The sequence below is a fragment of the Bactrocera oleae genome, chromosome 6 (genome assembly GCF_042242935.1).
Source record: "Bactrocera oleae isolate idBacOlea1 chromosome 6, idBacOlea1, whole genome shotgun sequence".
NCBI lineage: Eukaryota > Metazoa > Arthropoda > Insecta > Diptera > Tephritidae > Bactrocera > Bactrocera oleae.
In genome coordinates, this window is record NC_091540.1 from 5,809,594 (window position 1) to 5,823,737 (window position 14,144).

A 14,144-nucleotide genomic window follows, 5' to 3' on the forward strand; every position below is an offset into this window, starting at 1 on the left:
TTTCTGTAATGTTTTCCGATTATTTTAGCACTACTTTTTCTGAAAAAGAGGAGATTTTACAGACCATATCTAAAATCAACATTTGGCCAATTATTTAATAAGACCTTTCAATGATCCCAATCCGAGGAGCCTAACAGAATCAGTAATACTTCTTTCGAATTGGGGCTCGTCAGAATCAAAAGTGTACAGAATACCTTAGAACCTCTTAAGTCGGATTATCTTCAAGCAGTGGAATAGAACTTTTTAGAAATGAGACTTCTCCGGTTAAGTAGGCAGTGTGATGAGTTGTAGAAAATAATTCTAGTACGTTTGTAGTCATAACGGTTAACATATATATTTTCTTTAAAAAAATATGCACAAAACTATTTTCGTGGATCCAATACACATTCAGTCATTATCATCATTAGATAACGAATTCGGTAAAGTAGACAGTCGCTTTTCCGAACTTTCATTCTCTAAAAAAGAATGCAGAGATGAACTCGAAGAGGAACTATGTGACGACGTGGTCCAAGCTTGGCGACGCTGCCGCCGATTACGACGAACCAAACTAAGAACCGAGCCCACGACTGGAGCGCCCATAGAAAGTGAGTTGCGGCGTAACTCGGCTGTGTGGGAGACTGTAACAGCAATTAGTTTATATATTTAAAAATATTAAAATAAACTGCTATATAACTACCCGAGACCGGTCTTGGAGACTGTACGGAAACGTTGCCTTCACTCGCTGCTGGCTGTGGAGCTGTTGCAGGCCTATGTATCGCAGCCGGCACATTCGCCAACGATGACGCATTCGATTCGGCACGTGAGGAGTCAGAGTATAACTCACTCGAAAGCGATGAAACCTCGCCATCCGTTGAAGAGTTCCCGCCAGCTGGTTCAATGATCACTGTGGCTTGTGCGACCACCGTTTCGCCCAGCGCTATGCCATCCAATATACGCAATGTGGGAACGCTGCGTTGCAATGTGGTGCGATAAAGTGGATTGTGTATAACGGAATTACCTTGCAACTCTAATTCCAGCAAATTAGGACAAAGCCCTAAGAAAGTGAGTAAACCCAAATCACTGATGCGATTATTACGCACGCTTAGACGCTGCAATAACACCAAATCGGTGAGTGGGTCCACACGCTGTATCATATTGCCATCAGCGATGATTACACGTATCGCCGGCAGTCCACTAGTGCCGTCAAAACTATTCAGTCCACAATTACTCACATTCAAATAGGTCAAGTGTAGCAGACCATAACCAAGATCACGCAACGAGCAGAGCACACTGCCGCTCAAGTCTAGATGCTGTAGGCGTGGCAGGAAGAGCGGCAAGCTTGCCAGACTAATGCTATATGAAATGACACGCAGACGTACAGTGTCTACATTATGCAAATCATTGCGACCGGTGACGCGACGCTGTATATGTGAAATTAAAACAGTGGAAATTACACAAACTTTGCTTGGCAATAATGACGACTCACCAGTAATTCATCTAACGACGGCTCGGGCAGTTGTGGTGGCAAATTTATTGGTAATATCTGCACGACCGGCACCACTGGCCAATAGTTCTCCTCTTCCAATGCCGCTATTTCACGGTCAAACTCGCTGAAACGTTGCAATGGACGTACACGTACCGGATTCGGACTCAGCGCAGGCAGTCGTCGTGTAGGCGCTAGCGGTGTTTGCTGACCCGCTGGCTGTACGCGTATTTCTACAGCGCCAGCTGGCAGCGGCTGCATAGGTTCGCCCACTGTGGGCACATCACCAACCGCCTCAGCGGAGTAGGAATTCTCCGGTGAAGATTCATCGTAGCCAATGGGTGCCTCCAAATTGGGCATTATTATGTGTGAATATTTTGAAACCGATTCGTTGCAACATTTATGTGGCACTGAAGAATCGCAATATTGTGGGCTTATTGATCAAACTTGCGCCTGAGTGTTGGTGTTGGCAAGGACAATTGCGAGGTTGGTGGACGTTGTGAAGAAAGTAAATAAATAAAGAAGAAGCGATGTGTTTATAAACAAAGATATGTTGTAAATAAGTTAAAAATTCAGCTATAAATATTATATTCTTATAAATAATATTATTTGATAATTAGTAAATAATTTATAATTAATTAATTGCAAATTTAGTTCATATACATTACATTTACCGGTATATTGTTGCTTAATTAAGCAGCTAATACTCATTATGAACACATAAATTCAATGACATATTAATGGAAAAATCGAATAAGTTAATTATAGCAGACAATACTCACATGATTTATTGAGAATTTTTCAAAAATACATGTACCCAATCACAGTAATCTCACGCATAATCTAGCAGATCTATCGAGTTTTATACACACCTTTATATATTAGTATATAAATAAGCATAATTTCAACAAATTATGAAATATCACTTAACACCTTTGAATTGGTATTTCATAGATATTCGGAAATGATTCGAAGCTACCCGGTAGGGAATTGATTCACTAAAGGGCAGATATTTGAACTTTGCACTCAGCAGCACATAAATGATGTGAAATTGAGCGAAAGAAGATATAGACCTTAAACTTCAGCTTTCTTAATTTCATATTTACACATTTCAGCTCATATAATCGTCAATCATAATATGCAAAGTGTGCGTGATTTAAAAGATATATTACGCAATTAGTTGCTATCATAATTCACAGCTTAATAACTTTGTGACTAAAAACTTTACTGTTCAAATGAGCTACTGTACTACACTATATGTCAATATACTGTACTGTAAATAGCTACCTCGCATTGTTTTGCGATATTAGTAACCACAGCTGCCACACCCCCTTTCTGGCTATAATAATATTTGTATAGTAAAATTCAAGCTTTATAGCACACACAATTAAAAAAACCGTAATTGATTGATTTCAAATTCAATGTTTACCTAACACGGCAATGTGGAACTAAGCAAAATTTATCTGATGAATGAAATACAACGCTGTCTATTTTCTACGCAGAATAATGAACAGACATTTCTATATTATTATTGAATTCAATGCCACATCAAACAAACAGCCCATTCAATTGTTATATTTACCACCTTATTTGACATGACTATCCAACAGTAAATAGTGTTCAAATCGTACTAGGTTAGTTCAATCTTGTATCTACATTTTATGATTAATAAATAAAATTATATTAACTGAAATGAGATATATGTGATATAAACTCAATCAAAGCTAAGTTTAATGTATGGGGTATATGAGGAAAACCTCAACCAAAGCAGCGGAAATTCCAATTTTATGAAAGTAAGTATATGTAGTATAATCCAAATGAAAATTTTTTATATGTAGCATATGAGAGCTAGTATAATATATGAATCGATATGGCATATTTTCAGCATAGTACTATAGTATATCCAATACTATACTTCCATTTCATTTTGCTAGACATTTTACACATTGACTGATATATAGGATATGAAGACCGCCGGAAGTTGGAAATTCTTATATAAATATTATAAATTTTCGCTCGGAATTTATAAAGAAACCTGACAGATTGACCAATATACTCGTATATAAGGAATAAAGTCAAAGGGAAATTCGAAACTATTTTTATGAGGTATATGGGGACTGATGGAAGTATTGACCCGATTTTACCCATCTTTGCACAAGCGCATGCCGTTATCACAAAAATGTTTTCCCCTTCCAGCTAGACCTCACAGATGCACTGTATCCACATATTTTTTATATGGGTCCCTGCAAAGCTTTAGTCTAATTTTTTACAATTTCGGAGCGTCAGATGAAATAGTTTGAGAACACTATTTGCGCAAAGTTTTAATCCGATAATTTCATTGCTGTTTAATTTGTATACTGTAAGGTGAAATAATCAGATGAAATTTAAAATATTGTTATATGGGAAGTAGGCGTAGTACACCCATTTTCACAGTGTATGATAGAAATATTTATGTTATTTCACACACCGAATATGGTTGAAATTAGTCAAGTAGTTAGTGAGATTTAATTAATTCAGTGAGTTATTGCGTTTTCACAGTCTATGAACAACAGCTAAAAGGACTTTTTCTTAGTAAGTTTGGTAGAGTGACAAACTAAATACTTCATTTTTATCGCCAAACGAGATGTGAGCATGAGGTTAGTTCTGTAATAATTAGGCACATGTAAACCCGCAAAACAATTACATACATATAGTAGATGTGTAAGCACACATATTAAAATAGCACTGTCATTAAATACATTACAGTTAGCAGCGCTGGTATGCAAACAAGAACGCCCAGAAATGCATTAGGAAATTTTGTGGGCGTTTATAGTTGACAACCCACTACATCAAGTTATATGACTGATTTTACGCAATGTGATTAATATTTACTTTAAGCTATTAATTTTATGTAAATAAAGTACTGATTGAGTGTATTTTTGTAGAATGTCTGCTTATATACAAGTATTCGTATTAGACTTTATCATTTGCTTGCATTTTAGTGAAGACAGGAGATCTGAACTTAGGTTCTTTCTAAGGAAATACAGCTGTCCAAAATGTTTGATAGCCACTAGAGTTGCCTATAGTCTCAGCTAGCGTGCACAACTTCCATTGCCGTTTTACCAATTCGAAATCGTAAACTTTTGTCACATTATCCTCTGTGGTAGTCGCTTTCAGTGCATTATGGATAACTTGTTGCCATTTTGGTGGTAATTTCATAATACCACTCACATAGAAACCCTGATCACTATTGGCAAAAAAAACTGTAGTAGTTGATTATCCACCGTCATAGACGGTGACAGATGGTAATCACTTGGTGCCCAGACTATAAGGTACTACACTACATACTACTACATAAGAAACTCCCAACCAAGCTTTCGGCGAGTAACTGTCGATGTGTCTGGCCTGGCGTTGCCTTGCCTGGCGTAGTCAAAGCATTAAAAAAAATACAAATATAATTTTTTTTTGTGCAAATATATTCTAAAATTTATTGCTCATTACGTCATTATAAAGAAAGATGTGATTTGTAGGTGTATAAATCTAATAGTTTGGAGAATAAAAAACTAAAATGTCCCAACTAAATAAACAACAACTACGTTAATATGAGTAACAATTTTTAAATTCTTCACCAAGTGTTCAGGCGAGGACGCTGATGAGGATACCCGGTATACTCCACACACCTATTCCGACCAACACTTTTTCCCTCTTCCATTAATGCCAATTAGTTGGTAAATCTGCACATTTTACTACCACACACCAAATATAATTTAGCATTTACTCCGTGTAGGTGTACTGAAAGAGCGCTGCCGATGGTGCACGCACCGGCACCAATTGGCTCTGTCCGTTTGGATTGCGGAAAACCATATAATCACGACCGTTAATCAAACGCCGTACACCACCCGCGCCGCTAGCACCTTGCAGCTGACCATTACCCAGCAGTACACCAGCACCGCTGCCTGCACCGGCGGCTAATGAGCCGAAATTCGAGCCAACACCGACGCCGATTTGACCAGCGCGTCGCCAACGATGCAAGCTGTTTTCCTTACTCATATGGCCAGTCTCATCTTGATGCTGATGATGATGATTGCTGCTGAAAATACTTTGATATGGTGGCGGTGGTGTAATGGTCGAACTCGAAGGTGAAGCCGTCAAACGTTGCTTGTCACTATCTGTTTCCAATTGTCGCAGCCAACGCGGTGCACGCACTGACAGTCCATTTGTGGTGCGTCCGATGCCGTGACGCGCCCACTTGTTATTCTCATGACGCTGATTCAGATAGCGGAATATAAGTTCAGTGAAGAAAACAACCATAGCGGTGGCAAAGCCAGCGAACATAATATAGTAGGTCATCATGAGATCGGTATTGCGTAGCTGGCGCTCGGTTCCAGCCAAATTCTGTGGACATATTTCAGCATTTGGTAGATTTTTAGTCGACAAGTATTTAATGATGCCGGATTCCACGAGGTTAAGTAGTCTGAAATTTAATTGATAAGTGATAAGCTCGGAATGTATGTAGGAAAAGCTGAAGGAAGGGAATGAACTTAGATGATATAAATCAGCAATGCTAACTTTAATACAATTTTTTGAACCTCAAGATAGCTATGTGAACTGTACTATTTCTAAGCTTCACAAAAGAGACTGTTATCGCTATAATCGGTTCATGGTTTGGAAGGCTAATTGCGCAAGGAAATCAAAAGAAGTGTCCTGTGTCCAAAAAACAGTCGAAACGTGGACTTCACCGGAAAACCTGCTACAAAGTGAGCGAAGACTGCCCTATAGGCTGAATGACGACTATCATATTCAAAGATTCGCGAGTTGTAATCTATATCGACTACCTAGAGTTCGGTTTCAGGGCTCTACTATGCGAAAATATTATATTAGACCGATTTGCTGACGAATTGAAGAAAAGACTACCACATTTGGCGAGAAAATGTGCTCTTAAAATTCCGTGGTTACCACGACGAACTTCAGCCTCATCCACAGTATTTTACAGATTTGGTCTCGTGTTACTACTTCTACTTCCCATAGTTACTCGACGAGTAGAATTTCAAATCGAATGAGGAGGTTATCCGGCACTAAAGCTTACTAAAAAAACTTCAAAATATGGTATTACTTTTCAGACAGATTATGGCAGTTGGAACATCGCTAATTTTAACTTTGCTTTTGTAGAATTTTTTCCATTCAATTTAATATAAAAAATTTCCAATTTTAACATTTCTTAAAATAATTTTACAGTGCAACTTACTTGGGATCGAAAAGCTCACTCAAATTCGAGCCCAACGGATAGGCGAATGAACGATTCTTCTTCAAAAACGGCTCCTTAGCCATAGCGAAAGGACAATGCAGCTTCTCATCATTCATGCTAATGGTTTTACGATAGCGATAGTCTGCGTAGAGCACATGATTAATTGCCGGGCGGTCACGTACGAATACATAACCATCTTTTTCAACGAAATTCTGCAAATTAAAAGTATCGTTCGAGCTGCTCGAGAATACGGCGTGATTGTTGCGTATCATATTTGTTAGCATGGACAAGCTCTCGTTGGTCTAGATTAGGGTTAAAAGTTGAAAAATTATTAAAAAAATTTAGATCTACATATGTTTATATATAATATAAATATGTATACATAAATATTTAAGTTTATATGACTTAATTAGGCCTTTGGTATAAAAATTGTGTATTATTTTAATTGCGCTAAACGCAACAATTTATAAATTTTTGCTTTTGTATTTAAATTTTTGCTTATAAAAAATGTTTTTAATTGCATACACACACATACACACTTACATTCCTTATCGCATATTCCACACCGCCACCGCGTGCCGAAACAAAGTGTTTATTCTTATATAGTATATCGCTAACGGTATTATAGGGTAAAGTAAATCTAGATAGCGTGAGAAAAGCTGTTAAATTTGCGGTGTAGAATGAAGTCAATATCGTAATGAATATCCACCAGGTGGCAAAGAGTAGACGTGTTGAATCTGCGGGCAAGAAATATGAAAAATATTTTTTTTTTCATACGATATTTGTGTTTGCTGGTATATATTTATATTTGCCAAATATAACAATAATTAATTTGTGTGTAAATGTGATAAAATATATTAAATTTTTCTATTGCTCTCCATGCGCGTGTAAATATTTGCTGCTAACAAATTGTTAATGTTACCTGCACACACGCGTGCATATTCAAGTTCGATTTTTTACTCGATCCGATATCAGTAAAATGATGTATATGTTTTGTAATAGTTATTAAATTTCTTGAGTGTACACTCAATCAACAAAGTGTGCGTAGCAACGGCTTTTACATACATATCATCAGTTTTACTTGTGTGCGCCAGGGCGTATGAGTAACTTTTCATATGTTTTTTTGACAGTCAAGATTTCCGGCCGGGAATACTTATAACAAAAGTAATAACTCGGAAGAATTCCATGGAACTATTTGACGAATATTTTGCCGTTATAACAACAACACAGCATTATACATATATGATATATATTTGCTACAAGCTTTTTGGAACCCTCAATATACCCTTCTCAGAGTATAAAAAAGATAATATTCATCTATTTAAGCTGTTGCATACAAATTCCTTAGGTTTTTGCCACCTCCGAGTGGTACGCGGAATTAAAACAATTCGTTCTCAACTATAATACCTACTTAACTGTCAACGTTTCACTTAATAAAAAAAAATTTTAAATAACATGAAATATCCACATTTACCGGCAATCGGCGACAGTGTACTGCCCTGTTTCATTAATGCACCATACACAAACCATGCACAGTGACCCAACGAGTATGGCTTCTGCTCCTTATCACCAGTCAAACGATTACGTAATATAATGAGCATATAAATAATAGGCCCAACCGCCAACAATGAAACGAAAATTAAAATCCAAACCCAAAAATCAAATGGTGCCATTAGACCCGAACCAGTGGCCGATTCACGTGGACGTTGCATCACCATAATCCATTCACCCTCGTCCAAAGTGGTTGTCGAGTAGAAAACGAAGCTGTGTTGCTCGCTGAGCGTGGGTATAAAAGCTGCGGCCAAGTCGGCTTCCTGCAAAGAGCCAAACCTTGTTTCTCAGGTTGATGTAATTAAAAAGTGAACAAAATTAATCATATAATTAGTTCTACGAGACAAAACAGTAAATCAAAGTCTTGCAATGGGCTGAGCAGCGACAATTACACATACTTATTTATCATATATGCATACCAACAGTAAGACGTCGTAACACTTAACAAGACCTCGCTAACTTCCCCATTTACTCACCGAGTTATTCAGCATTTTTATAAGGCTCTTCTCATAATCCTCTCTCGAACCAATGATGTTATCTTCCGGCACCACTACTTCGTAGGTGAATTGCATTTGCTCCTGCAAGAAGTCGATCAACTCAAACGCTACACCCTTGCCCACTCTCGTATCATTCTCCATAACCGTATAGCTAAGCGGATAATCCTCCAGCGTAGCAATCACCAATTTTCTACCCTTTATCCATTCTTTTAATTTATCAATTTTCTTTTTCTTAGCGATGATTGTTTTAACCGTTTCGAGTGGTGCATCATCCAAGGATGGTTCAACTATCGCCAAATCCGGCGATATAGTAACAACGGTATTATTTTCATCCAACTCTATTAGTCCCTCGGATAAGCGTATATCTGTTAGATTTCCACATGAGAGACACAGCGCCGCCGAAAGTATTAACTCGAAGCCGGTCATTGCAAGAGTGCGGAATTTTAATTAAAATGTATGGTTTTTTTTTATATTTTTTTACTTAATATTGAAGTTAATAAACACGGTGATTTTTTATATTTACACATAGCGGCGAGGTTTAGCAGTCAACAGACATGCAGTTGCTTTTCAAGATCTGTTGAAATCTGAAAGTGTGAAGTGAGCCGTTTTAAGAGAAATGTTTTACTTTACTGAATTACAGACTCGCTTTAAATACTAAAAAAATACACAATTTCTTGACACTAAAAGTTTTTTCCAAAAGAAAATTAATTTTTCATTAATATTATTTAATTAAATTTTTTAATTTTTTTTTCTATTTGCAGATTTAGTCCAAAAATGCCAAAAAAAAATTTTAAGTTAACTGATTTCATTAAAAAAATATATTTTATAAAACAATATTTATTTCAACATATTTTCTCCCTAAAAAACTGCTACTTTTTTAAATTTTTTTATTCGACGAGATATCATTACGAAATTCGACTCGAATTATTGTTAAAGGCAACAATACAATCTCTAAATAAATTTTTCAGATCGGACGACTATAGCATATAGTTGTCATACAAAATGAATGACCGAAATCAACATATGCTCTATTTATACCCTTTTATGCCATAAAAAAATGTGAAGGTTATTAGAGCTTTAGTACAGTGCAGTGTTTTTGTAATATTTTATGTTTTTTTTAAGCAATGGAAAACATTTTTTTTAACTTCTTAATTATTTATATTTTAATTAAATATTTTATATTTTTAACATTTGTTCAAAGCACTTTTGTTTTAATAAATCAATATAAAATTTGTATATAAAATAATTTTTTACTTTGTTTTTTTACTAAAATATAATTTTTATAAAATTTTGTATATATTTTTAAATTATTATGTTTTTAATATAGTAACTATATATTTATATTTTTCTTTTTGCAAATTTTTTAGCACTTTTTTATTAAATCTTTAAAAGTTACTTTATATTTTTTCACATTTTTTTGACATTTTTTTTCAAATAATTTTTTTTTTTTATGAAATTATTTTTTATATATTCCTAGTCACATTCTAAACAAATCACGCTCGCACTCACTTGAAGAATAACGATTATTTCACATCGAAAAATGCATGCCGTCGCTGTGTTTCATGCAACAATTTCACTATTAAAATTCTATTAGCAAGTTTTTCCCGCTTTTCCAACCGTTTTTCACCAATGCACGACATTAACTGTTCTATTGATCTGTGGATGAAATCTAAAAAAATAATTTCACTATTGTCATAAAAAATTATAATTCACTAGGGCACTAACACAAATCAAATGTCAGTCAATACAAAGGCAAACACAAATTATAATAATAATTTTATGCATACGCACACTTACAAGTATACTAAGTCCTTTTTATGTATGTATAGATATACGAGAAGTCAACACAAACTGAGCAATAAGCCTACACACACATAAACACATACATACTCATGCGAATGCTTACAATTAAAGCGCCGTTACCGTACAAAAATGGCGCGTGTTTGTGTGTGTGTGTGTGTGTAAACGTAGCACACATGCCATGCAGCCATGGAAGACAAAGTATGCAGGCAGGTGTGTTGGTGTACAATGTAAACAATATTACGCGGTCAGTGAAAGTACACCAAATGCAACGAAACACACTATAATGAGTTCCCATGCTGATTATGTGTGTGTACTCCTGCACAATAATGCATTAATAACAACAAAAGCAAACAAAATGGATATAATAAACACATATACAAATATAACAACACACACACACACAAACACAGGCAAACATATACACATTTACAGCAAGAGCCACACAACCACGGCTAAACTATTTATACGCGCGCTAAAAAGTGCTGAGCTACTCAGCTGCGATGTTGGCCAGCTCGTGCTGCGGTCACCACTTTCCGTTATCTAAGCCACATTTTGAAACAATTTATTTAGTTGGCATGATGTGGCGGATTTCTGCGCGTGAGTTGGTGTGAGAAGCGGTGACATTGAATATTTGTTTGTACACAAGTCGGGCATTGTTTAGCTAATAATTTGGAATGTAACATTTTTATTAGCCACTCGTTCAGCGGCAAAGTTGTTAAGGAAAACATAAAAATTGCCTGTAAGCATATGTAATGAGCACCAGCGAGTGAGTAAGTGAGTGAGTGCTTTGTTGACAATTTGACAGTGGAACATGAATAATGCTTTATTAGGCGATAATTAATGATGGCCGATTATAGAAAGTTTTTTTTTTCGTCGCTGTCATGATTTTTATCGCTTTCCGTGTAGTAATTGCGGCGATTTTTTATTTTTTTGTTTTTTTTTGGAAACTACTCAGCTGTTTTTTGAGGTACGCGAACACTCAAAATCAGTTTGGGAGAATGCAATAAAGCGAATTAGAGGTTAAGGGTGGGCAGCAGTTTGTTAGTAAAGCGGTTAGTATATGCTAAAGCTTACAAAAATGGCCTAACTTTAAAAATTAAAAGGCAAAATGAAATGATTAGGTTTTGCCACTTTCAGGCTTTGTCCAAACATGTATTGGAGTGAATAAAAATTCATAGTTTTTGAAAATTTTTTATAAAAACTGTCGCATTGTCTTAAACAATAATCCATTCCGAATTTCGTTAAAATAAATTGTCAAATAAAAAAGCTTTGCATATAAGATTTTGATTTTGTTTGATCAGTTTGTATAACAGCTATATGCTAGAGTGATCCGATCAGAACAAGATATACGGAAATTGTAGCATTGTGTTATAAAATAAACCATGCCAAATTTCGTTAAGATATACTGTCAAATGAAAAAAGTTTTCCATACAAGGTCTATAACTATATATGTTTATATATATTTATATATATGTATATATGTAATGTCTAATTGTAATAACATCTCTAAGTAATATTAGCCAAGAAAAAAAACGAAAACCCCTTCACTTTAATAACCACTTTTTCATGCAAATACAATGTTTATATGTACTTTAAATGCTTTACATTATGATTTCCCTCAGCCCCTGCTGTAAATTGCATTTAAATGTCATTTAAGCGACATAAATATTTAAAATTTCCTGACTTCGAGGCGAACGGGTGAGTAATTGAACGACACTTTGAACCCAACTTCCCTGCTTGGCTATTTGCCATGCAATTAGTGGTAAATGCACACATAAACACATACATAAGTACTATACCTACATGTACAATACATATAGCTATGTATAATGAACTATGTTGATAGGTATTGGCGCGCTTCAACGTAACAGTTGATGAACTTGCTGTGGTCAACTGTTGACTTAAAACTTTATTTTTTAAGATATTAGTGTAAAAATTATTTGAGCGCGTATTCGCACATTTTATAATGTTTATGAGAGTTTTGGTGCTTTTATTATATAGTCACATTACATTTGTAGACTGGTATACTGTGTCACCGCGATTAATATCTGCAGAAGCTGTGACTTTTAAGAAATTCTCTCTACAAAGAGGCTAGTGGAAACACGGTTTATGCTTGAAATTATCGCTTCGCCGTATAGTCGATATTGAGAAGCCTTTTAGAGAATTATGCAGCTTAAAAGATATATAGAAACTCTGGACAGGATAACTTGCATTGATATGCTTGTAAGTTCAAAAAGTGAGCAATTGAAAAAAAAGTAACAGCAAGTTTGCTGTTGCTACCGATTCAAAGCGCCCCGAGTGATGAAATGTCGTTTGAGCATGCTTGACAATTTACTATCAATGTTTTATGAAGAGCTGATTGCAAGACGCCGCTGAGAGCCCTGATATTAAAGCAAACAGAGGCAATGCGTCAAATATTAAACAAAAAATCAGCAAAATTTCATTTCAAATTTGAAATTATATTTTTGACAAAATGACGGCTCCAAAAAAAATCGTTTTTTGTGAAAAAATGTACAACTCAGAGTGGCTTCAAAAATCGAAATTGTTACAAAATTTGTATCACTTCGAACATTATTTTTGGCGGTACAAATTCAAATTTTCAGATAATGTTTCCATTACACATTTGATAGATATGCAAAAAATTGATTTTTTTGATATTCACAAGTGGATATGACCGCTTAACATACGCAATTATATATATATAACGTAACGGTATATGTATGTGTGTATATATTTATGTATAATGTATGTACGTATATGTACTGAAAACTGTTAATGAAGCAACGCTTATAATTCGCGCTGTATTATATGGGTTAAGTAAACAAACTCGTGTGGTGCTACGTGGCGTATACGTAACATTCAATACAACAGCACTACCTTCTCAATGTAAATGCATATAAAATTCCCTTGTGCTTAATGAGTGCCAAAGGAGTTAATTTAGAATTATAACTTTATTTTTTCGTTATTATTACCAAATATATGTACTTGTATGTAGAATGGTATAACATTTACAGTATACATACATAAATATAGGTAATTTCATATATTAGTCCACTATTATTCTACTAAAAAAATCAAATTAAAACACTGCTTGCATTAAAGCCAAATTAAAAACGTTTAAATACATATGGTTAAATCTATCACTATGCAGCGGCGCGGTGTCAGCTTTTTAATCTCGCATGAAATATCAAATCAAGTTCAAGTTTAATGGTTCCACGCCGTCTCTTGCGGCTTTAACATACTATTACCAATATGTATGTATGTACTTACATATCTAAATGCATATACACACATATAATCACACAAATATTATTTTCATATATATTTTTAGGTATGTTTATAGGCACGTTTCAACAATTTGTCCATATAATTCGAGTGTGGAACTTGTCATTCTGTATTTTTTTTTTTTTTTGTTATTTGGCTCAAGGTTAACAAAATAAATGTTAACAAACTCAGTCAGACATAACTATGTGATCATGTTACTCGAAATTTTTACATCATTACATTTTTAGTTTTTTATTTACTGTTTTTGCTTATTTTCATAGACATTTTCCAGTAGAAAGTGTTGTTAACAAATCCCAAGGAGCTACCGTTATATAAATAATCA

The 14,144-nt window shown here is 35.0% G+C and overlaps 2 protein-coding genes across 2 annotated transcripts; both read right to left on the bottom strand.

Annotated features, from left to right (window-relative positions):
- Positions 1-328: 328 nt before the first annotated feature.
- On the bottom strand, positions 329-1,939 carry LOC106621874 (nischarin). The gene is made up of 3 exons (XM_036358206.2): positions 1,466-1,939; positions 677-1,400; positions 329-617 (listed from the first exon to the last, which is right to left on the bottom strand). The coding sequence occupies exons 1-3, from the start codon at positions 1,820-1,822 to the stop codon at positions 388-390; spliced, it is 1,311 nt and encodes a 436-aa protein (XP_036214099.2). The 5' UTR covers positions 1,823-1,939; the 3' UTR covers positions 329-387.
- A 2,975-nt stretch (positions 1,940-4,914) lies between these two features.
- Ir76b (Ionotropic receptor 76b) lies at positions 4,915-10,372 on the bottom strand. The gene is made up of 6 exons (XM_014240893.3): positions 10,244-10,372; positions 8,714-9,318; positions 8,161-8,500; positions 7,230-7,423; positions 6,687-6,988; positions 4,915-5,915 (listed from the first exon to the last, which is right to left on the bottom strand). Exons 2-6 carry the CDS (start codon positions 9,158-9,160, stop codon positions 5,216-5,218), a joined length of 1,983 nt encoding a protein of 660 aa, XP_014096368.2. The 5' UTR covers positions 9,161-9,318; positions 10,244-10,372; the 3' UTR covers positions 4,915-5,215.
- Positions 10,373-14,144: the final 3,772 nt, after the last annotated feature.